Source organism: Drosophila grimshawi, unplaced genomic scaffold (assembly GCF_018153295.1).
Source record: "Drosophila grimshawi isolate 15287-2541.00 unplaced genomic scaffold, ASM1815329v1 contig_848, whole genome shotgun sequence".
In the NCBI taxonomy this organism is placed as follows: Eukaryota; Metazoa; Arthropoda; class Insecta; order Diptera; family Drosophilidae; genus Drosophila; species Drosophila grimshawi.
Genome location: NW_025063692.1, coordinates 5237623 through 5262122, shown reverse-complemented (window position 1 = coordinate 5262122; position 24500 = coordinate 5237623). Strand labels below are relative to the sequence as shown.

The 24500-nt window shown below is 38.5% G+C and overlaps 6 protein-coding genes across 6 annotated transcripts; 2 read left to right on the top strand and 4 right to left on the bottom strand.

Moving 5' to 3' along the window:
• Positions 1-808: 808 nt before the first annotated feature.
• Positions 809-18122, bottom strand: LOC6566300 (chondroitin sulfate synthase 2). The gene is made up of 6 exons (XM_032738827.2): positions 17788-18122; positions 5538-6266; positions 3284-3439; positions 2483-3082; positions 1917-2412; positions 809-1231 (listed from the first exon to the last, which is right to left on the bottom strand). Exons 1-6 carry the CDS (start codon positions 18004-18006, stop codon positions 903-905), a joined length of 2529 nt encoding a protein of 842 aa, XP_032594718.1. The 5' UTR covers positions 18007-18122; the 3' UTR covers positions 809-902.
• On the bottom strand, positions 13625-14511 carry LOC6566299 (soma ferritin). Its single transcript, XM_001992003.2, has 2 exons — positions 14263-14511; positions 13625-14203 (listed from the first exon to the last, which is right to left on the bottom strand). The coding sequence occupies exons 1-2, from the start codon at positions 14398-14400 to the stop codon at positions 13769-13771; spliced, it is 573 nt and encodes a 190-aa protein (XP_001992039.1). The 5' UTR covers positions 14401-14511; the 3' UTR covers positions 13625-13768.
• A 985-nt stretch (positions 18123-19107) lies between the features above and the next one.
• Positions 19108-20594, top strand: LOC6566297 (actin-related protein 6). Its single transcript, XM_001992001.3, has one exon. The coding sequence runs from the start codon at positions 19211-19213 to the stop codon at positions 20513-20515; it is 1305 nt and encodes a 434-aa protein (XP_001992037.2). The 5' UTR covers positions 19108-19210; the 3' UTR covers positions 20516-20594.
• Positions 20595-20965: 371 nt separating this feature from the next.
• LOC6566296 (iron-sulfur cluster assembly 1 homolog, mitochondrial) lies at positions 20966-22046 on the bottom strand. Its single transcript, XM_001992000.3, has 5 exons — positions 21885-22046; positions 21701-21754; positions 21552-21627; positions 21408-21482; positions 20966-21307 (listed from the first exon to the last, which is right to left on the bottom strand). The coding sequence occupies exons 1-5, from the start codon at positions 21966-21968 to the stop codon at positions 21204-21206; spliced, it is 393 nt and encodes a 130-aa protein (XP_001992036.1). The 5' UTR covers positions 21969-22046; the 3' UTR covers positions 20966-21203.
• A 121-nt stretch (positions 22047-22167) lies between these two features.
• Positions 22168-23271, top strand: LOC6566295 (uncharacterized protein C24H6.02c). Its single transcript, XM_001991999.3, has 3 exons — positions 22168-22276; positions 22338-22550; positions 22618-23271. Exons 2-3 carry the CDS (start codon positions 22365-22367, stop codon positions 22924-22926), a joined length of 495 nt encoding a protein of 164 aa, XP_001992035.1. The 5' UTR covers positions 22168-22276; positions 22338-22364; the 3' UTR covers positions 22927-23271.
• On the bottom strand, positions 23165-24500 carry LOC6566323. Its single transcript, XM_001991998.3, has one exon. It carries the CDS (start codon positions 24373-24375, stop codon positions 23287-23289), a length of 1089 nt encoding a protein of 362 aa, XP_001992034.1. The 5' UTR covers positions 24376-24500; the 3' UTR covers positions 23165-23286.

The following is a 24500-nucleotide window of genomic DNA, read 5'->3' as shown; positions in this document are numbered from 1 at the left end:
TGCAGAGAGTCGTTCTAATAGTTAAGGTGTATAGGAAATTGTAAACTAGCATAGATTATTAGAAGGAGCGCGTATAACAGTTGCAAGGTTTCCGATGAGGCAAGATTTGGGCCACATTCCATTCACATTGGCTAAGGCGGCATTTGATTCACATACACATTTCGTTTGATTGGTTTACTTCAACAGCCACTTCTTCAACTTAAGCATATCTAAGTCTATATGTATAAAATATCTATAACACTTAGCTATGCATTAAAAATATACATATACATATAAATCGTGTATATATATATATATACATATACATATACAGTATATAGGAATTCTGGTAATTGTAAAAAAAAATTTATAAGTAATACAGTTATAAGTTAATAAATAATTTATATATGTATATTGGCTAATTGAGAGCGGCTAATGACAAGCTAGGATTGGCCCTGAATATTGGCTAATGGCTGTTGTATGCACTGTTATACAACTGTTATACACACACGCACACACACACACACATACACGCTACATACGAACTTACACAATTACCTCCCATAAATGTGTATATAATGTCTATATATATATTTAAATTTAATATGCTTAAAACTTAAGCAAGCATTTTGGCAGCTACAAGTTACACACAATCCCCTGTCCCCTGACCCCTGACCCCTCCTCCTCCTCCTTCCCCAGGATTCTCTTTTCAGCACTTAATTATATAACAATTCTTGCCTACCATTTTGAGCATTAAAAGTTTCACTTTAAAACAAGGCATTTACAAAAAAAAATATTTAAAAAAAAACAACAAAAATTGTCTAAAATTAGGCAAGCACACATACAGACACACATACAGACATACACACAGACACACACTTTAGAAAGGAACTGACGAAATGAAATAATCCTGCAACGTTGTTTTACTTTTGCAGAATACTTTTGTCATCGTAGCGAATGATGGCATCGCCGATTTGTTTGCGCGACGCCAAATGGATGCACTGCACCCGTCCGCATTTCGCTGGCAAAGTGCTGGGCATGGCTCCGCCCCTTGCCAAATGGTGGCGCACATCCAAACCGAAACGCAAATGGGGCTCGACAGCGCGCAATATATGTACAGTGTGCTGGGCGGCGACAAACATGTCCAGGATGCTCTCGACACCTCCAGCCGTTGGGCTGTGCTGCAGCAGCTGCTCAATGTCCAGATCGCTGCGCATGATGGGCAAACCCTGCGTATCCATTAATTTCCGAGCTGTAAGCACACAAAACAGGCAAGCAAAAAAACAAAGAAAAACCATTAGGAAAAGCGATATTTGATACGATTATTATTATAGTATTATTGCCAAAATGTAAGCATGCGTGGAAGTGCTTCCATTTCACTAGCAGAGTAAAAAAAAGGAGGAGAATATATAGATCTTTGAGAAACTTGGGCAGTTTGTGAAAAATATGGGAATATATACATAACTTATTGGAAATTGAAAATTATCGATATTCGAGAAACGCAGGCAGTTATCGATAAAATGAAGCGATCTTGATCTGCGCCGGAAGAATACTTCATACAGTCGCCGATCCGAGATCAAAGTGTTCATACAGACGGACGGACATGGCTATATCAACTTAGTTGTTTATTGCTGATCAAGAATATATATATATACCTTACGGGCTTGGACTCTACCTGTCACATAATTGTGCACAAGACCATTCTACCCCTTTTATAATCACATTGATTAGCATCTATATCTGTTTATCTCTTTCTCTTTATCTCTTTCTGTCTCCTAATCTCTTTATGTATCTGTTTGCCTTCCTGTCTATCTAACTCTTTCCCTCTTTCTCCTCTCTCTGTCTTTCTCTCCGCTCCTTCACAATCTCAATCTCGCTCTCTCACTCTCTCTTTTCCTGTCTCTCTCTCTCTCTGTCTCTCTCTGTTTCTCACTCACCCTGAACATAGTCGCGACTGTAGAAGGCGATGACATCGTGATTATGTCGATCAAAGTAGCCGCTGCTCTGGCTAATATCGCAGGTATCGCAATCCTTACAGAACTGCGCCCAGGTGCACGGATATAGCTGGAATCCGATGGGCGCATACACCTGGAAGCCCTGGATCGTGTTCATGCGCACCCTATTGAGGAAATCGGTGCGAAAGAGCATGCTTGGTGTGGCCAGCAGCACCAGGGACTCGAGTCCCAGTTTGGGCAACGCCAGATCCGCGACAGCTAAGCTGAGCAACTGCCTCGGCCCGTACATGGAGGCGTGCAGTAGCCAATCATCCGGAGTTACCGGCTCACTCAATTGCTGCGGCAGACGTATGGATACCCAGGCAATCCTTGAACCATCTGTCTTGTATTTGGATGATAAGTCCAAGGCCAGTTTCTTCAGTGCCTTGAAGGGATCATCATCCCCTTTGCTGGGCGAATTCAAGCGATACAGAAAGATCTGCAGCAAAAAGGGAACAGAACATAAGTAAAGGGAACTTCTCGACAACTACAATTCGAGAATTTGCTACCAGGAGTAGAAAGGTGTTGTCCTGATTGTGCATACAGATGCGTTCGTATTGGGCCACAAAATCGAGAGCATCTGGCACCTGATGCTCGAACGATGGCACAAGGATGGCGATCCGTATGCTCTCCGTGACATACGGCGATGGTACGACCTCGACGCGTCCGAGTGGTTTGACCACCTCGAAGCTCTTGAGGATCAGACGCTTGGGCGTGTTGCTCTCGTAGAGATTGAGGTGCAGCTGGTAGTCCATGCCGCGTGTCGCATCAAATTTACGATAAGCACTGTGCATGCTGTGATATCGCAGCCGGGGATATTTCTCTGCCGCATACTGTAGCGCTATCTCCAGCACTTTGGCAAAGTCGAGGGCCTCGATGCGACTCAGTGCGGCAACAGCATGATCCGCATTCGCATTGGGCAGAAAACTGTGTGTTTGATTCAACAGCTGCCACATGAGCATGTCGTGACGTGTCTCCGGCGCACTGGGCGGCGGCACGCCGAGGGGCCAACGGATCTCGAGTATTTTGTTGGAGATGCTGCCGTTCGCAATGCGATACGATTTTTGTTCGAGCGCATAGCCACGCTGTTGCACCAGCTCCAGATGATGCTGCACCAAATCAAATCAAATCACTTTTATATTTATATATTTTTTAAAATTATATTATTTAAATATACTATTTGAATTTCCGTTGTAAATGCAATTCTCTTAACAGCAAACGGTTAACAGTAAGCGCTTAACAGCGTCACGTAGTGTTAACAGCACAATTTTAGCAGCACTTAAAAGAGTCGAATCGAATCGAGTACTCACCTTGGAATAATATGCATGCAGACGATAGAAATCCTCGGGTGTGTGCACGGGATAAACGGTGCTCGCATTCCGAAATGCTTCCTCCTTGGCCAGTATGCTGAGATCCTTAAATTGGCGCGATTTCGTATTCAAAGCATAGCTATACTGACGCATACCCTGTGTTCAATTAGATGCCAAAAAGCGAAATGACTAAATAGAATGCATTTGTTTTTCTTCTTTTTTTTATGTTTGGCGCCGTCAAATTGACCATGAAATTCATTTCTAACACAAAAAATAATAAAATGAAATAATGTACATACATACAACATATGTACAAGGGAAAAAACGAAAAACGTGGCAGTGGCAGTTGCAACCCAGACCGTGATTCAGTTCCGAACATGTGTTTGACAGATCACAATAAACAATAAACTTCCTTTATTGACGACGAGCATGCGAATCGCTTTTACCCTCCCATTAAAATCCCAAACTCAACAAAACCCAGCAGACGGCGGCATTTTTGCTGCTCCCATTTCCATTTCCAGGAGCGGTGAGGATGGCCACGGGAAGCCGGGGAGGGGGGAGCAGCAATAGCAGCGGCTGCATAATTAAATTAACATTGCCATGTTAAGAGTTCGTTAGATGCGAGTTATGTTTGAAGTTTGACAGACGTCAACAGACTCAATCTCCCTCTCTCTCTGTCTGTCTCTGTATCTCCGTCTGCTGGCAGGCAGCGCATCATAAACCATTTTTGCACTCAGCAAATGCAACTAGTTAATTTGCTGGCGCACATTAATCAATTTAAATGACAGCAGAAGAAAAAAAAAAGAAGCGAATACAAGATGCGCCCAAGAAGCCATAGGAACAAAAGCTGTAACGGTACTTTTGAAGTTGGCAGCAGCAACAAGTAGACAAGTGTTCGACTATTAAATACCTTGCACACAACATACATGCAAACATACATGAACATACATTATAACATTATTTAAAGGTCTACTTAACATTGAAGCAAAAGCTAATGAAATGAACACTCTCCACACACAGACGCACACACACACACATGCACACACACACACATGCACACATAATATAATATACATATGTACATAAATCATTTAACGGTGCCTGGCAGTAGCCGCATAAATATAAACCCCAAATCCAAACAAATGAATGAAATTCATGAGAAAAACGTGCGTCAAGTTCTTAGCCCTACTATGTATCTTGATTTACGTATAAAACAATTCTAGCTAAATTGCGTGTGCAAAATGAGATTTGCCGCTGTTATAAATAGAGCAAGAACAAGAGCAAAGGCAAGAGCAAGTGCAGAAGTAAGCAGCGGCTTTAATTGGCCAATATTAGTTGCAGTGCAAATAAAGCAAGCATACTTAGCAGTGGCTCACAAACAGCGACTCAACAACAGTGCAGCTCAAACTGCAGCAAACGTCATTTTATGTTGTCTATTAACCCTTCCCTCGCCCAACTCCTCACATTCAAGAAATTCTTCGAACGTTGATTGAAAATTAAATAAACTGTCCATCAAGTGGTGGTTGCTGTTGTTGTGATGTTACTCCAACAGCTGCTGGTAGCTGCCCCCAACCAATGCCTGCAACAAAATGAATACTTTAAAGTTGCTTTCGTTTTTCCCTCTGTGTCTCTCTGTCTCTCTCTCTCGCTCTCTCTTATTGGCCTAGCCCTCTTTCTGTTTTGCGGCGGCTGCTGCTGCTGCTGTTGCTGCTCTTTTCAGGGTCACTTTTGTTGTATCAATGAACTGATTTTAGCTTTTGTGTTCTTTTTGTGTGTTCGTTCTATGTGTGTGTGTGTGTTTGTCGTACGTCTTTTTAGTCAACTGCAAATTGTTTAAATAAATAAAACGGCGTGTGTAGAAAAGATCACACGACAAGCAAACGGGCAAATTAACTTGCACACACACACAAATACATATATATATATATATATATATATATATATATACATATAGTGGCATGCATGTGCTGCAGACAGCAGTGCTGCTCAAACGTTGAATAGCTGCTGCTAAACATTGCTGCTGCTGCTGCCGCCGCTGTTGCTGCTGCTTATTATGTCTGCCTGTTAATGGATGGTGTAATTTAACATTGCACTTGAGCAGAGTGAATGTCAAACTGCGAATGCGGAACACATTTTTCTCTGCTGCTGCTGCTCAGCTAGCAGGAGCTGTGCATTTATTACATTGTCAAACAGTTCCACGTTCAAAATCAAATTCATCGTGTCATTTTCGATTTGTGGTATTTTTTTTTCTCACCTGAAACGTGTCCTGGCAGCTGGCAACACGGCTCGCATATTTTACACATCGTCCAATGTTGACACTGTGATCATTTGTGATGCCGATGCGAACACATCGATCCAGATTGTTGCGCATCTTGCGGATGACACTGCTGCTGAGCAGGATGCCCGCCTCCAAGGCGCAATAATTGCGATCTGTGAGTCCTCTGCCTCCACCCCTTTCCGAGGCACTACCAGCACCAGCACCATCCGAATTATCATCATTTGACTCATTGGCAGCATTGTCATTGTCATTGTCATTATGATTGGCAGCATTGTCAGCATTATCGACATTTTCATTGTCTTTCTTGGATTCGGCGCGTGGACTGCCCATATACAAATCGAAGGTGATACTCATGTGATAGAGCAGCGCATTCAGCTTGCGAGCATCCACATACACATTGTCCGGCACGAGCAGAAAATAATCGTAATCGTCCAGATAGTTATCGGCTATGTATTTGATCACATAGAAGGGACGGCGACTCTCGCGGGTATCGGTGAAACCGACGATGTTCTTCAGTTGATAGTTCGTCTTCACGCTGTCCGCATTGATGAAGAACTTGATCTTGTTGACCAGGTGGGCGGTGGTGCGATTGAAGGCTGTCGCATAACTGTTGATGTTCTCCTGTGACGTCATCACACCGATAAATATCTTCTCCCGAATGCCCAGCTCCGATGAGTAATAACGCGGTCGCATCACATTTTTTACCTAGCCAGAAAAAACATTAAAAAAAAACGGAAACAAAAAAACAAATGTGAAATCTGAGTTGGAGTTGAAGCACATAATCCCTAAAAAGGTAGTTGTTATATTAATTAAATGTAAGGTCGACCCAAATCAGATTCGTTTGTTGCATAAGGAATGTTTACTTTACAGATCAACAGTTTTTTGTCAGCGCTTAAGCATGAATTTCGGGGAAACAGGCATCAAAAGTGCTTTAGTGATTATCGATAAAAATCGATCTCTGATGGAAAGAAAACCCACTACAATTTTAAAGATACATCCCTCTAGTCAGGCATGTAAATATACCTTGACATAATATTCAACGCATAACTATTGAATTGAATAGTTCTTTCAAGAAACAATCGCTTATCCGATAGTTTATATATGGCAGCTATAAATGATAGTGTGGTGAACTAATCTTCATTATTTACAGTTACCATATATTATTTAATACTAATAACTAACTTACGTGTATATAGTATTTATTTACAGTTACCACCAGTTACCACTATTTTGCAGTAGTTTCTCATATTGCCTGCTCATCGAATTATTTTCTCGTGAGAGGTATTCCAGTAACAAAAAAAAACTGAATAATATACGACTCATTTCATACGAGTGCAATCATAAACATTTTATGGAGCACGTTGAACCCTTTACCCAAGAAAACCTAAATAGACATACACGAAGATATTCAGTATCGCTGACTAATTTTTAAGATTGCCAACTTCCATTTTTACGCATTCGAGCGAATGAAAACTTGTACTTTTTATGTGCCAGTTTGAATAACATAATCATCTTATAATCATCTTATCATCATCATCATCATCATGATCATCACCATCACTTTGAGTACCCACCACTTCCACTTGGATATTTCAAGTGCCCAAACGTGCAGTTGTTTGTTGTCTGTCTGACTAGATTATTTTAATGGGCACAAAATACTTATTGTTGTCCTCGATTCATAATTCTTCGAGCAATACAAACACAATTCACAAAGCGAGAGAGCTCGAAAGGAGCTCGAAAGGACCTCGATCCTGAGCCCCAATTCCTTTTAATGTTCGGTATTCAATATGTTGAAAAAATGCAGATGATAGTGTATAAATATATAAATTATATGCATTTATATTATGTATATATATATATATATATATTCGATTTTTTTTTTGCTAGTCAAGCATATATATTCTTTATGGGGTCTGATTTCTTCCTACGGCCTGTCAAACCCTTTTGAACAACTTCATTATACCTATTTTCGATTAGGTCAACAACGGACTACTTTAACTTATAGAGCTTCATTAGTAGACAACTAAAATCGGGTTTGGACTTTGTTTCAATGTAAATCTCAGCTTTGGTTTAGTTGAAACTTTAAAGTAAACTCGCATTTTTTTTTTTTTTGTTTCTCTCGTCGGCAGTTAAATGATTTCAAATTTTATTTGATGATATGACCGAGTATTGCGCGTACCTTTTAATTGTTTATTTTTTATGGGCATCGTAAAACACACGGCCTTTGCACAAGATTGACTTAGTAATACACATTTATACAATGTGTTTGGTTTTTCTGTCGTTGATTAACGTTGACGTCAGATACGAAATACACCTGACTCTGACCCTTGAACTGCAATCGTGCGGCTTAATGCTAGCCAAAGTTAGCTGCTAACTGTCAGTTAGTATTTGTCTAATCGGTTTTAGGCTAGCGTTGAAACAGACGACAATTAGCGCTGATTGCTGAAAATAATATACTAGTTAGTGCCGACTGAAAGTGCTTTAGATGAGCGACGGTGATATACCCGGTAATGTCAAACAAATCATTCTTATGCTAACAATTGTTAGAAATATAATAAATAATAATATATATTAAAATATTTAATTTTATTTTTCAATTAGTTTAATTGAATCGTTACTTTAATAGACTTCTATGTCCGGGTTAAATAAATAGATATAAAAACCAGTGAGATCGCTGCAAATGATCTTTACCGACTGCAGAATACTCTGGTGCCAGAGTAATGCTAGCTAATAATTGGTGAGCAAGAAACTTCTTGCGAGGTTTGCGGTTCGACAAAGATCAACATTAATGCAGCCTTAAAATGTTGGTGACTCTAGCTTAAAAACTGCACAAGATAATAGGTATTGACGATTCCAAGTTCGCTGATTCTAGCTTTCAAATTGTGGCATAAATGTGATTTTATCGATTTACGCTTAACGATGCTATCGATTTTCCAGCTCTCCCAGTTGACGTAACCCGCCAAGGTCAAAACTTTGTCGACAAATAAATATTTCAGCGTTCCAGTCTATCGCTTCCACAAAACCAATATACTCTTCAATCTTCAATGACAGAGTATAATAAATATGCTTAAGGCTTGTAACTTTGACAAATAAGATAAGAATCGGAAGTTATCGACTGATATATATAATTATAGCATCAGTAGAGTCAATTAAACCCAATTCGGTGATTGTTGCAATAAAGATGTTAGAATTATAGACATACCAAAGGCGTTGATCAAGCAAATACGGATCAAATGTTCGCTGGAATTATACAGGGTATCAGGCTCAGTGTTCACATTTGTAATGGGATATTAATTGAATTATTATTGGCTAACGAGCCAGCGACGACATGGCCAATGCACTCATTAAAATCCAATCTTCCCCTGCCCCTCTCTTTCGACAACAAATTCGTATGCAAAAGCCAGATGACCTTGTGCTTAAATTACGGGCACCTTATGCCACACGAGCTAAAAACTGAAGCCACATCCACATCCACATCTACATCGACACCACCGGTACGCAATTAATTGTGTAAATATCTAAACACAAACAGAGAACAGAAAACAGGTAAACATATTTGAACGACTTGCCCGACTTGCAGAACAAACAGCACAAGAACAGTTATCTTAGTCACACCGAACATTATATACCCTATTTGGATATAATCCATATGTTATTAACTCAGCACAGAAAGTCTCCCTAAAGATTCGAAGGTTTTTCATGTTTTTAAAAATAATTTCGAAATGTAAGAAAACAACATTTTTCTCAATATTATATTACATTAAACAATTTCCAAAAATATGATTTTTTCTATATTTTTTTTTTTAGTTGTAGATGACTTTCTTATTTATTTGGTTTTTCATAAGAGCGCTTAAAATTGAACCGATTGTTCCTATGGCAGCTATAGGTAATGCAGCTCCTACAGACGGATATATGCTGTAAGCTTCATCAAGATAGTTCTAAAACTGAATGGACTCATGTGAACTAGATATGGAAAACAGATATGGCTGTATCTCAACTCGATAATATATGTATTTCATCATCTGCATTGCAAACTTCACGACATTATTATAATACCTGCTTCTCTGCAAGGGTATACAAAATGAAAATTTTATTTACCATATTTTTTTTTATTTTCTTTCTTCTTTTTTTGTGGTGGGGTAAATGAAAATACTTTCCTAAATATGTCTGTTTTGCTTTTGGAGAGGATGAGGTGGAGAGAAGTTTGTGAAAATGATGGATGACGTATGAAAATTCCGCGAATTTTCAAAATCGAACGCAAAAATTGATCGTACGATCTACAACATGAATTTGCTTTGGCATTTAACAATTTCGTTTGAATTATGAGTGCCCCGAATAAATGGCAATCAAGTACAAACATTTTTGGAGAAGTGTACCACTGAGTCAGCAAACAGTCTAATCTAACAATAGCAGGTGCTTACTCAAACATAACGCAAACAATTCGCAATAGAAGCACAGTTCTCAGAGAACCCACTCTCCTTACAAAGTGCTCAAGCTGCCTTAAAGCCTTAAAGTCAGTCAAAACTCTTTGATATGAATTACAACCAACCAGCTCATCCTGTCAAACCAACACGATCTAATCAATCAATCAGTAATTTCCATCCTTCAAAATGTAAGTCTTTATTTTGCGAAAACTAGTCGTTGATAAGGCGCATGTCAGCTGGCATGAACTTTGACAAGGGCTCGCATAAAGAGATAGTAGTTTGTTCAACCAAAATGTAGTTTGCTCTTGATGAAATATTCACAGTCGCTCAATAATATATCTGGGTAAATTATTTAGCAATTGGAAGGCAATATCTTTACAATGGTGTCTTTTATCGCTATCGGATATCGATTTGTATCGATTTTCGCGCAACAGTGGCCGGCATTGATAAAATATAGCTTGATATGCGAGTATAAAAATAAAGTGATTTCTTACCAATGTCTGAGCCGATGTCACTTGCCAACCGCAAGCCACAAAGAATTGATATTTGTTGCATTTATGTGGCACACGTGTCTGTGAAACTTTCAATTTGTTCATTGTTGGAATCGTTATTTTGGGCCCTCGATAACAGCAAAAGACAATAAAAACAACCTTGTGACGTAACAGCAGCCAACGGAAGTAAAACACTAACTACTGGAAAGAGAGACGAGAGACAGAGCGAGAAAACGACTAGGGGATACCCTGTAGACAAGTCTTTAACCAATCCAAGCCAAGTTAACTTAATTCAACTATTTCCTACATTTCAACAGCGTTTTCTTTTCTGAGTGTAGTAAAACGCTGCAGTCTTGGCCAGCTCTTTAATGCATATACAGGGTATACAGGGTATACAAATACTCGTAATATTTGATCATATTTCAATTGATGGTTGCAAACTGTAGCCACCAACATTAGCTAGTCAGTAAGTAAAGGCAGTTAGTTTGGCCAAGTTTAAAACGTTATCAGTAAGCTGCCTTATCAGCGAGGAAGAAGCGAATAGTTAACAATAGCAACAGCAACAACAACAGCAGAGAAAAATAGGAACAATAACAACAACAAAATCGACAATATTCCAATTTCAATGTGCCATAAATTTAATTAAACATAGATATTGAATTATGTATATTGGTTTGTGCGCAGTTTGCTGCCAGCCCGATTTGGATTTCCAATTGGATGACTGTCGTCCAACTGGAGCCTCACAAAAAAGAATTGATGTTGTTGATGATGATTCAGACAATAAAGAATTAAAGTTTAGACGGTTTATAAGTTCAATTACGACTCGCAGTATCAAGAATCAAGGCTATTAAAATAGTTACTAATGATCAAGAAAAGAAACTAACTATAAATATGTTATTTACAAAAAGAGCAATAAAACTCTGCTTCTACGTAAACTTTTGTACTTTTAGTTTTGTTGTTTCGTTTTAGTTTTAAAATTCTGCCCACACTAATTGGCATTGGGTGTAATTAATCTTAAGATAACTTTTGCCCAAAGCACTCACCCAAATGTATAATTGTTTACACAATTATGTGGTTGTTACTTTGAGAGCTAAATGAATTCAATGGCTGAGTGTCGAATACTTGTGAATCATATGAATCATGCAGATGCAATGGCAATTAATTGAATTGCTTGCAGTTAAAATTAATGTGTAATTTGATAATGTGTGCACATTTTATTTGTTTTTATTTGCATGTGAATTGTCTGTTTTGGTACCATTCATAAATTCAGCCAGATGCCAGCTTCGTTGGAGCGGGGAAATGGGTGCGAGAGCCCAGGGGGCAGTGTCTCGACATTAGTCATTAGTAATTGGGTTAATGAAATAATATCATTTAGCCGAAGCGTTCTCGATTGATCAAATCACACCTCAAGTCAAGTCAATTGTACCATACAAAATAGAAAATATCTAAAATATTTGCATGAATTGAATTGAATCAAGTAATCTGAGCAACATGTTTTTATTTTGAATTTATTTACGGCAATTTAAGAAGTACAATGAACAATGACAGTATTCATTCTATCCCAGTGAGTCGATTAGTATTTATATATTATCCTGATCATATACAAGATATAACAATAAGATTAGGTTATTTGGAATTTATTCAAGTCAAAAGCTAAATGTTTTTTGAGGTCTTTCGTAGCAGTTTTTTGTCAAATTAATATGATTCTGCTTAGATCTATTGTGCCTCTGCCTGACAAACAACTGCAGCCATAGCTTTTGGTGCAGCTCTGCCAAGATTATTACTAGTCTCAGAGTCTAGACTCATTTCTCTAAAAGTGGAGGAGCAGCTTCCTATATATTTCCGCATAGTTTTGCGTAGAAAATACTTGCTAAATTAGCACAATTGATTCCGAGTAAGTCGAGTGCAAATAAGTAGGCATAACATTAGGTTATAAATCGCTTTGTGCAACACCCAAGTGCTATATAGAATATAGAATAAGTGTACGTGTGTTACAGATAGATAAGCAGAAACTTGTTTATAGAATGATATATATTGCATGCTGTCTCAATCTCAATCTCAATCTCGGCTCGTTTTCAATCGGGCACAAGAGCCAAGTGTGTGTGAATTGTGCATTGGATTTGACAAATCTTAATTGAAAGTCGTGCGCAGGCGGTGCTTTACACATTTCTACAGATATATATCTATATAGATATATATATATATATATGTGTGTGTGTGTGTGTTTGTTACAGATCGGTGGTGCTATAGCTGTAACTGTTGTGGATCGTTGAAAAGTCGCTGGGTCGACTCTGTCGCGCGCTCATGACAATTAATTGAGATCGTCATTGTGCACTACTATTCAGATATATATATTCATACACATGCATACCTATATCTAAAACTATGTGTAGATATGTGGGCCTTAAGCCGGATATGCGACGCGCTTTTCAATTAAGGCAGCAGCAGCAACAACAACAACAAAAGACAATTTGCATCTGGGTGAACATTGTAAATCAAAAGAGCATCAGCTTATATATATATATATATATGAAATCTGACAAAGATCGGATATTTTGCGAGAAGATCAATTAACTACTTTTAGATGAGTGAGCGCGGCAGTTTTTGCCAAATAAAAACGATTCAATTATGAGAAGCAAGGATCGCCACATAGAGACGACCTTAATGAAAATAATCATACGAATATAGTTTAATCAATAACAACAATACGAATATTATTAATAAACAAAATGAAATTACATCAATAATGAGGAATATACATATGTGTAAAAAGAATGGCAACGCTACGCAACTGGTTGCCAGTCTGTGCGTAATGAAAGAGTTGTTGAAAACAATTATTGAGCAATCAGTTATTTAGCCATTAGTCAATTTAACTTTAATAACAATCATCATAAGAATATAATATATATATATATATATATATATATATATATATATATATATATATATATATATATATATTCGAAAACAAGTTTAAAAACAAGATTATATTCGTAGACTCGAGAGAGAGCTTCTATTCAATTTATTCCTTATTAAAATACTGATGAAGCAGTTTTAATGTATATAAACATTAATTATGATGTATTCCCATTAATTAATGATATATTACCGATCAGCTGATCGCCACAAGGTTGACTTCATAGGGTGCTCACTAATTGATAAGTCAGTTTATTTATAGACGACACTGGGACACTGATAAGTCATACTTGTTGTAAATTAAGGTGTCACAAATTGAGAATTCTATATATACACATATATATGTAGAAATGTATATATTGTTTGTATCAATTGTTCACTTGGCCACCGAGTTGTGCATTCCAGCCGAGATCATGTACTTGTCAAACAAATAGTCCCCAAGATCTGTCTGGGCCCGTTCCAGCTGTCTTATAAAATCGGCTAGAATCTTTTGGCCATCGACCTGCTCCTGCAGAAAGTTTGCCTCAATGAAATCGCACAGATTCGGATCGTTCTGTTTGCTTGCCAATGCGTGCACCTCTAACAGATGCTGATTCACCTCCAGTTCCATGTTTAGGGCATGCTTCAGGGCCGTCAAAGCATCGGTAAATTTGGGCAACGGTTCCGGTACACTGCTCAAAATAATGGAGCCACCTCGTTTATTCATGTACTTCATTATCTTCTCGGCATGCTGGCGCTCCTCGGCGCTGGCCTGCAAAAAGAATCCATGGACGCCCGGTGAACTGACATCGGCCCGATCGAAATGATAGGCCTATTGATGGATTTTAGGGGGGTATATCTTTTCGATTTAGCCGATTTTTGGTTGCTTACCATGGCCAAATATTGATGGCATGCCTTTAGTTCCATATTGATCTGTGCGTTGAGCTTCTCTTCACAACATTTGGCAAAATTCTGACGCATTATCTGGCACAGACGACGTAGTCTTATCCATGGATAGCCAATTGACATTTTTGTGTGGCATTCAAAAAAAAATATATATAAATAAACCAAAAACTAAAAGCCGACAATTTTTATAAAACTACAAGACACATTTGTCTAGGGAAAAATAAAAGCCGAAAATGTTTAGAAAAAACTACAAGGCAAATTTGTCTAGGGAAAAATCAAAGGAAGTTCTGATTTATGACTGCATCGTTACTAGTAAAAAAAAATAAAATAATAATAATAATATTACAAAAGCGATAAACTTCAAAGTCGATTTCTGAATTTCTAAAGTGTTTAAAAAATTAAGAGAATTCATTAAAGATCTGACTCAAGACAAAGTCGGTTCGAAAATGGGGTTTCCACTGAGTATAGCGGATTATAGGGAAGCAAAGATTAAACCCGCATAGAGCTAAGAGTTTCTCGGTGTTTCGTTTTTGGGGGTCACAGGTTCAAAGTGCGCAGTCGACAATGTGATTTCACTTTTCATTTTTTCTCTTCTTTTTTTTTGTGTCAGCAAAGCACTTAGTCAGTGTGGACACACACACACACAGATGACCCTACTCACATAGAAATATATGTATGTATATGCATACAGTTCAGGTCAAAATAATAATACTGTAAAATATATATTTCATATAACCAATTCCATTACTTGCAATAGATCTTTCCTATATTTCTGGGCAGTTTTAGCATGTACAAATTTTGAGCAGCATTTTAAATAAGACGTGGTAATTTTATGGTGATATTAAGGTGTGTGGCAAAGGAAAGCTGATACTTGAGAAGTCCATTTCAATATAGGGGAAAGTAACAAATAGTGTTGATTAATGATTTAAGTATTCAAACAAATCACAATATTGTCGATTTAATTTTTGGGAGTTGCAAAAGCTCATCGACTCATTCTTACATTTTACTGTCAAATAAAACCCCTCTCACGGTCAATCATTGCCATTGGATAAATGAAGGAGTAAATTTAGATGAATTCAAATTTTCAAATAAATGTGGAACAAGAATTGAATGGTTCAAAATAATTTTCTATATCTCGTACTACTGTTACTACATAAACTTGATCGCAAGTGTGTGTACATATAGATATACGCTATGATTTATGTGTGCTTAGGCAACAGCGAGTTAAGTAAACTCAAGTTATTGTCATTTACTTGTATTAAGTGAATGGGAAACGACTTTTTGCTCAGCTTTATGTGTTTTTTTTTTGTTGGTTTTATTTTTCGTTTTTTTTTTTATGTGCGAACGAGTTTTAAACATTATCTTTCCCTCGTGCAACACATGCACATTAAAGTAATAATAATAATAATAATAATCACACACAAACAGTGGCCCATTAAATCATAATAATAATAATAATCATTATTTTGCCAAGTCATTTTAATGTCGCATTATTACACAACACTGGTTGTTACATTTTATTATTGTTCCAGACATCGTTTTATTGTCCATGATTCAAAATTTAAATAGCTAAAATGTGTCACATATTATTTTGATAATCATAGAGAATTTGAATATTAATTCTGGTGCACATGTATTTGAGTTTTTTTTATGTAAATTTGGACTTAAGCGACCAGAAAATACTATTCCATTTATCCTAAGGTTTCCTGGCAAACTTCAAACTTTTAAAAAGGCAGCTGAGTTTATATTCTATTTTTTTCACACAATAAACTATAAATAAAGTTGTTCTATGAACAAACTAGAATATGTAGCTCTTTTTATATTGATTCCATAATTAGCAAATAGAAAGCAGAAGCAGTAAAAATTATCTCAAGCGCTTAAGGTTATTTCTTTATTATCTTTTCTTTTTGCAAGCAATTGCGCATTATTATTATTACTGGTTTTACTGAGTTTCCAAAAATAAAAGTGCCAAAAATGTGTATTAACTTAATAAATTTGTTATTTTTTTGCGCATTGCTCGCTTAATGGAAACGCAAACGTTTGCATTGTTAACTCTATAAAAATAATAAAACAAAACAAAAAAAAAAAACCAACAAAGACTAATAATAAAACAAATAAATGTTTAACGCAACAAAATTTCAAATACCCTTTCAAAGAAATATAAATTAAAAAACTAAAATTAAATTTAAAGAAAAATAAATGAATAAATACGAATTCAATAAAAGGTGTCAGCCGTAATCTAGATCTTAAATTTGAGGAATACTGTCGAAAATGTGGGCGTGACCATGAAATATATATATATATCGATGCCTGCGGGACATCATATTGTGACAAATGTGTTTTATCGATTTGCACTTATCAATGTTATCGATTTTCCAGCCCCTCGTCGACGAATATATATATATATATTCCAGAGGTTGCACGTCTTTAGCTTCAAAAAAAAGCAAATGTACTCTTTAACCAGCGGTAACAATGTATAAAAACAGATATACGTTTTCATGTTTGAATATATACACAATGTTTAATCGATTTTCGTTTGATTTTTTCATGTATTCTCGTGTTCAATTCAATAAATTTCGCTGCGTCGGATTTATGCCGCCATAGGTACATATATATGTATACATATATTATATATATATATATATTCAAATACATACGTAATGCAAGTATCAGCTATCGTTATTTGGTCAGCTCTGGCTTATAATTGAAATGCGTTTATTTACTTAAATGTAATTTATGCGCGCGCCAGTGAAATTTTTGTTGATCGCATGTTATTTTTCTTTTAATTTATTTTTTTTTCATTTCATTGTTGCTGATCAAATTTTGTGCAACCAATGCTGAAATTGGCGCTCACTGTTAAAATTGGCAAAAATGTAACTGCTATCGTGTAACATAAGGGTGCAAGGGAGGCAGTTACAGAGGGCAGCATTAACAGTGCATGACACCACAATGACTCTAAAACTGTTGCTGCTGCTGCTGCGCGCCGGGTGTTAATTGTCTGCTTTTTCTTCAAAATGAGCCACTGCAAAAGTGGCTGGTTAGGGTTATTTTTTTGTTGGTTTTTTTTGTTTTGTGTATTTTTTGTTTTTCTTTGTTGCTTGGCTGAACATTTGCCGCATTAATGAAGGCGTTGATAACAGCAATTGAATTGAGCCGAATTAAATGAAAAGTGACGTCTGCGCTGACGCTGACGTTGTCGCATATGTATGTATGTGTGTATTGTATGTTTTATGCCCAAAAGGGGAAGGCGAAGCACGCAAGCGAATGCGATAAGCAAGAAGGTCAATAAATTGCTTGATATAATGAGCAATGTGCACAAATACAAATACAAGTAAACATACACACACACACATAAATACACACACGACATATGCGTTGCTCACGTTTGCATTAGTAGATGTTTCTCATAGGACTCAATTTGGCACTTTCCGCAATTTCCCCGTTCTGATTGGCGCATGGACCACGTGCACAATATGTATCGATTTTGAGAGAGAGAGTGAGGTGGCTTACCGGCTTTTTAGCCGCCAGCGGCTTATTGATCAAATTCAAATGAGGCTCAAAATCCTGGCCAAATCGTTCGATAAGTAAATTTTCGGCCACCTCCTGTGGGCATTCCTCCTGCTGCACCAGCTCCCGAATATTCTGCGGTATATAGCAACTAAGCACCAGTCCAAGCAGCAGACCAATCACAAAGTAATGATTGCGACTCAACGCGGACGGTCTACGCATCTTTCCTGTTTACACATACACATGGGTGTAGGATGCTGCTGTCAAGTGGACATTTTATTGTACGCACTGCTGCTGCTGCTTCTTTTGCCCGGACTTGTTGCTTGTATTTTTTTCTGTTTTTTTTTTTCTTTTTTTTTGGCGGAAGCGATAAGAAAAAAAAAGAGTGAAAGAGTGTGCGAAAGAAAGAACTCAAACAAGTGATCTGTGAGTGTGCCGGCTAATTTTGGCAACAACTGTTTTTGCTTTACAGCACACGCACTTGCGTTCTGTTATTGTTGCTGTTGCTGTTGCTGTCGATCAAGCCGTTCTTTGCCTTTGGCGCTCTTTTACTATTCGCAGGCAAGCAGGCAACAAGGCATCGTTTCACGCACACTACTCACAGACGCACATCCACACGCACACACTAGCACCGCCTCGCACTGCACTGCACTGCACACACACACACGCACATCTGATATTCGTTGCGAGTCGCTTGAATGCTACGAAATATTGAACATAAAAAAAAAGATGAACAAGCGCAAACAAGCGCCGCCTGGCCGCCGCACACTGCGTAACGTAAAAAGATGGGATATTTTATCTTCATTCGGTTTTGCACTTCTAGCAGCGGTTTTGTGCTGTTAGCGCGCTGTAACGATTAACAGTTAACTGTCTGTACTTGCTAAAACGATCTGCTAATCGACTGTTGTTATGAACTAGTACGCTGATCACAGATCGTGCAAGCAAATTGAACAAACATTGTGCGCAACCTAAAGCCTTATTATATTGTCATTTCTTTAAGTCCACTTCTGTAATTCTAATTAAGTTGAGATTGTTAAATGTTACGTAATGTTTACCATTAACAAAGATACTATTTTTTGTGTGTCGTACATGCAATCGAGCCCCATACGTTTGTTTTGCACACAAAGTGGTTATTCTGCGTACTTGTCTAATGTTAAAATTGTGCTATGCTAACATATGTTAATTTTGACTAATGCTCTTTCTTGCGTTCACAGCTGATCATTAAATAAGTTTACAACTGCTAATAATTTAGCTTTTGTTTGTGACGTCAGTCTAGACATATAATTATGTGTTGTGAATGGCAAATATCATATATCACCATCATATATATTTTTACGTTTGTTTACGAAAACAAGACAACACGTCCGTAACTTAACTATGAAATTTGCACAAAAACAAACAATTGCTGTCTAGTGTGACGTAATCGATGTACATAAGGTACTATGTTAATGTGCGGCTATATTGCGTTAACATTAACATTGGCGTTAACTTTGTATATATCCGCCGCACACATTGCCGAAAAGTTGATAAACAAATTGATATGGCTGTGGTTGTGTTGGACAATGGTGCCTACACAGCCAAAGTGGGACTGGCAACGCAGGACGAGCCCAAAGTTGTGCCCAATTGCATTATGAAAGCGAAAAGTGAACGTCGACGCGCATTTGTCGGCAATCAAATCGATGAATGTCGCGACACCTCAGCGCTTTTCTACATCCTCGCGTTTCAGCGTGGATATCTGCTGAACTGGGACACCCAGAAGACCGTGTGGGATTACATATTCAGCAAGGATGGCATCGGCTGTTCGCTGGACAATCGCACCATTGTTATCACTGAACCGCAAATGAATTTTCAGAGCGTTCAGGAGGCGATGCTCGAGATGCTGTTCGAGGAATATCGGATTGGAGGCATGTATAAGGCGACCGCTGCCGATTTAGCTGCCTTTAACTATGTGGCGGACAGCGAGGAGCGGACGACAATGCAAACGCTTAACTGCATCATCATCGATGTTGGCTACAGTTTCACGCACATTGTGCCATTCGTTTTGGGCCGCAGAGTGCTTGAGGCGATACGGAGAATTGATATTGGTGGCAAAGCGTTAACGAATCATCTCAAGGAGCTCATCTCGTATCGCCAGCTGAATGTGATGGACGAGAGTCATGTTGTCAATCAGATCAAGGAAGATGTCTGCTACGTGGCCGAGGACTTCAAGGATGCGATGAGTGTGCATCAAAGCGAACAGCGGCGCAAGGAAGTTGCCGTCGAATATGTGCTACCCGATTTTACGACCGTAAAGCGCGGCTATATCCGTGTGCCCGGCCAGCCGCGTTACGATGAGGACCAGCAACAGATGGTGCCGTTGTGCAATGAACGCTTTACGGTCCCAGAGCTGCTCTTCAATCCCTCAGACATTGGCATCAGCCAGGTAGGCATACCGGAGGCAGTTGCCGACGCGCTCCAAGCGTGTCCGTGGGAGGCCCATCGCGAGCTGCTGCTCAACATCTTGATTGTTGGCGGTAGTGCACAGTTTCCCGGCTTTCTGCCGCGTCTCAAACGCGATCTGCGCGCCCTTGTGCCCGACGATCTGGAGGTGTCGCTCATCTGTCCTGAGGATCCGGTGCGCTATGCCTGGTACGGTGGACGCGAGGTCGCCACCAGTCCCAACTTTGATGAGTTCACTTACACGCGCTACGATTACGAGGAGTTCGGCATCCATGGCCTGCAGCAACGCTAAGTCCTTACAAAGCCATCTACCTTAGCTCATTAATGATTATTATTAATTTTTGTTAGTTTTAGTTACCTATAAGTATGTATGTGTTTTTTGTCTCCATTAAATAATAATAATAATAATTATCATCAATCTCTTAACTAGTCTCCGTCTTGACAAATATATCACATAGCTGCAATTGGAATAATCTCAGTTGTGAACATAGTGGCATCAAAATATTATTAGGAATAAAAATGGCAATCTAAAAGTTGCAAACAAAAGACAATTGATTTAGCTTAAAGTTTGATCTTTGCTTCGATTCTTTATATTTGAACTATATATATTTATACACACAGTAGTTGTATTTTTAATTTTAAAGATATAAACCTAAGTACATGCACATAGTCAAGTTGAAGTAATTCGCTTACCGACCAATTCGCTATTTAATTGTACAACTAAAATTTAACTACAGCAAAACAAACTTAAGCATATTTATTTATTCTTTGAGAGCACAATTTGCTTGAGTTGCTATTAGCTTTAACAATTATTTGGGGAGCACCTTAGCAAATGATTTTTGAGCAGATGCCTTTCGCAAATAACAAACGAAAAAATTAGAGAAAAAACAGCAACAAGTATTGTAATCTCTACATAAACTTAAGATAATTTAGATGTTGATGCGAGGCGGGTGCGGTGCTGTAGAGCATCGATATATTCTCTACATGCTAAAGGATTCGCCGCATCCACAGGTGCCCTTAATGTTCGGATTGTTAAAGACAAACTCGCTGGACAGCTTCGATTCCACAAAGTCCATTTCGGTGCCTGCAATAAAACACAAAAAAAAAAAATGATGTAGATTATTATAACTCTTGTGATATGAGCATCGACTATATTATAATATTATAGTAACATTTTGCCTTACCTAGCAAAGATAGTTGCGCCTTCTTGTCGATGAAGACCTTAACCCCATCCTGCAGCACCTCCTCGTCCAGTTTATCTGCAGTAGCACAGTACGATTATTTAATGCACACACGTAATATATATAATAAATGTAGAATTTTCATACCTTTGGTGCTAGCATAATTTAGTGTATAGGAGAGTCCATTGCAGCCCCGCTGGCGAACACCAACTTTGAGACCGATCTGTGGAACAACTCCAATAATTAACATGCATATATACAAAATACATATACATATATATCCAGAATAAACTTACTACATCTGGCTTGTCGTGCAGCAGCGATTTGATTCTTTGTACCGCAGCTGGAGTCTGCAAAAAACCAAAACAACAAGAAGACATCAAGCAATAAATGTAAACAACAATATTTTGATCAGGCAAGGACCGTTTTTGGCTTTTGACTGTTACTTCATCAGCCGTGTATTTCATCACACACACTTACCAGGGTTAGTGCGGCCCGCGTTGCTATTAATTTACGTCCTGTAACCGCGCGCACCGTTGCCGTTGCCACAACACGTGTTGCCATTTTTTGTTCTGGATTTATATAATTTGTTTTTGCCAACAATTTCAACAATTTCAATGCTTTTCGAAAAGTGTTAATAAACCGTCTGAATATGCCTGTGTTGCAAAACAATGACACCTATCGATAGCTATCGTTTAAAATATCGATTCGATCTTATCATTTCGTCACGCATTTTATAAAATCATCATTCGCATCATATATATACAAAATAAACCAAATGATAAAAGGTACATGCATTCTTTATAAATTTAAATTCAATATTTAATAAGCCAATATACTTTAATTTAACAGTCACCGTTGGTAATATTCATGTAAGTCTGTCTGTCAATGAATGATATTATATATGAATGAATAATACTCGATATATTTTAGTGATTATTTGTCCGTTTCGTAGGCACGATGAGCACCTTAAAATTAATGTACAAACGCATTTTAGCGCCAGCCACACGAGCCATCTACAATGCTAACAAACACACCCAGCGTCCATTCCATTTGGTGGCCATATCAACAAATCCACACAACAACAAGACACACAACACGTGCCTGCAGCGCAGCAACTTCAGCGACAAGCTGCAAGCAGAAGCGGTAAGTAACAAAACAATAAGTGGATCTCAATCAGTAATATACCCAATCCTCTTTTCTTTCCTTTCAGCAAGATGAGGCCAGTCGTGTGGTCAGCAAGAGCATACCACTGGCGGAGCTACAAACGAAAATGCAATTGATCTACACATGCAAAGTGTGCCAGACGCGGAATATGGAGACCATATCAAAGATTGCCTACAACAAGGGCGTTATTATCGTCACCTGCAAGGGCTGTGAGAATCATCATCTGATTGCCGACAATCTCAACTGGTTCACCGATCTCAACGGCAAGCGCAACATCGAACAAATACTCGCCGAAAGAGGTGAACAAGTTGTGAAAATTGTTAGCGATAAGCATGAATATCTGCCAAAGGATTAAAACAAAATATAACAAGTATAAATTGATTAGAAAGAAAGCAATTAAATCAAATTTTTACACTGTAATCCGATAGGTGGAACGATGTAATTTTAGGGCGCCATCTAGTGTCACAGCAAAAATTGCATTTATACTTTTCAATATTGATTTTGTTATTGCCACTTACTGCATAGTGTTATATATTTAATTCGTTTTGTATTAGCTATAAGCATAGGCGACTTTCTTATGTGTAATAGGACTTTGCATTTTGTAAGCGAACGTTTGCTTACGGTTGCACTTGGGCGCCATCTGGCGTTTATTTGACTATGCATTTACTTTATAAAAACAATCTGAATTTGCGTTATGTAATTCTTTTTACTTTTATTAGCTATAAACATAGGCCACCTTATTGAGCAGTTGCATCAGTCGATTCAGGTGCGGCGCAGGAAGCGTTTGGAGCTGCTGATAAAATCTGCTTCTGCACGGTGATTTGGGCGCGAGCAGCAAATGTGTCAAGTATAAAATCTCGTCCAGCGGTAGGGATACAAGTGGCGCCTCTGGCGCACATTGTATGTCATCCACCTGCAAATGAGGCAATTGTTGCAGCCAATAGGCATGGAAATAGCTTCCCAAGGCGCTAGCGAAGCGTACGTGGCGCAACCAGCAAAATAAACGCGACAAATTTGATCCGCTGTTGGCAAAAACAACAAACTGATAAATGTTTTGCACAAAACTGGAGCAGGCAGTGTCCTCCATCTCCACTTGCACCTCGATGAGCATATCACAGATCATGTGGCGCAACAGATAACAGCGTGTGTAGAGAATGCTCTCCTTGCTCTCCCGGAATAAATGCAGCCACAAATCCGAGGAGATCAGTGTCATTGCACGCTTCAACGCTATTTTGATGTGCTCCACGGTGGCTAGGCGAAAGATGCGTCGCACCAGTTGATGCATTTGTAACACATCGATATTCAGCTCCATAGCAGCGACATTCAACCGGCTATATTCCTCTTCCTTGTCCCTGCTCAACTCGGACCAATCCAAATCCTTGATGATATCCCAGGCTGGTTGGAGTTGGGCATACGCTTTGTGCATTTTATAGAGGAGCGGGGCGAGCGTGTGGCCATTGAGTGTACCATTAATAATATTGGCGCACATCGCCCGGATGCACTGCCTCCGATCCATGTCGTAGTAGCGTCTAATAACCGCATGTGCTTGAGTGGATTGGAGGAGCACTGCTTTCACTAGCTGATCGCCCAGCTGCGCATAGCATTCGTGCAGATACAGTGTCGCCTTGAACATGCACTCCACATCCAGATAATTGAGTACCAGCTGATCCCGCTCCTCCTTCTGGCCCATCATCTGATCCTGGCAATCCAAGAGCCAGGCGATCAATTTGGCGGAATGCATTGCCGCTTGTTCCAGTGTCAGATTACCGTCCACACTTAGCTCATTTCGTATGTACGCATCCATGGATTACATTAATTTGTCAATAAATTCTATTTACATTTTTATTGTTAGTAGATTAATAATTCATTTTGAATGGAGATCTCTGGCAATTGGCATCTCTGTTAGTTCGATAAGTCTATGCTGTTAAT

What these genes read in the sequence shown, in the direction of transcription:
- LOC6566299 (XM_001992003.2), bottom strand. Translation starts at nt 14,400, where the DNA reads ATGTCAATTGGCTATCCATGGATAAGACTACGTCGTCTGTGCCAGATA. An exon ending in GCCATCAATATTTGGCCATG is followed by an intron (nt 14,204 to 14,262) that starts GTAAGCAACCAA and finishes ATCCATCAATAG; the next exon opens with GCCTATCATTTCGATCGGGC.
- LOC6566300 (XM_032738827.2), bottom strand. Translation starts at nt 18,006, where the DNA reads ATGCGTAGACCGTCCGCGTTGAGTCGCAATCATTACTTTGTGATTGGT. An exon ending in CGCTGGCGGCTAAAAAGCCG is followed by an intron (nt 6,267 to 17,787) that starts GTAAGCCACCTC and finishes TTTTCTGGCTAG; the next exon opens with GTAAAAAATGTGATGCGACC. An exon ending in GCTGCCAGGACACGTTTCAG is followed by an intron (nt 3,440 to 5,537) that starts GTGAGAAAAAAA and finishes AATTGAACACAG; the next exon opens with GGTATGCGTCAGTATAGCTA.
- LOC6566297 (XM_001992001.3), top strand. Translation starts at nt 19,211, where the DNA reads ATGTACATAAGGTACTATGTTAATGTGCGGCTATATTGCGTTAACATT.
- LOC6566296 (XM_001992000.3), bottom strand. Translation starts at nt 21,968, where the DNA reads ATGGCAACACGTGTTGTGGCAACGGCAACGGTGCGCGCGGTTACAGGA. An exon ending in AAATTATGCTAGCACCAAAG is followed by an intron (nt 21,483 to 21,551) that starts GTATGAAAATTC and finishes GTGCTACTGCAG; the next exon opens with ATAAACTGGACGAGGAGGTG. An exon ending in GGCGCAACTATCTTTGCTAG is followed by an intron (nt 21,308 to 21,407) that starts GTAAGGCAAAAT and finishes GTTTTATTGCAG; the next exon opens with GCACCGAAATGGACTTTGTG.
- LOC6566295 (XM_001991999.3), top strand. Translation starts at nt 22,365, where the DNA reads ATGAGCACCTTAAAATTAATGTACAAACGCATTTTAGCGCCAGCCACA. An exon ending in ACAAGCTGCAAGCAGAAGCG is followed by an intron (nt 22,551 to 22,617) that starts GTAAGTAACAAA and finishes CTTTCCTTTCAG; the next exon opens with CAAGATGAGGCCAGTCGTGT.
- LOC6566323 (XM_001991998.3), bottom strand. Translation starts at nt 24,375, where the DNA reads ATGGATGCGTACATACGAAATGAGCTAAGTGTGGACGGTAATCTGACA.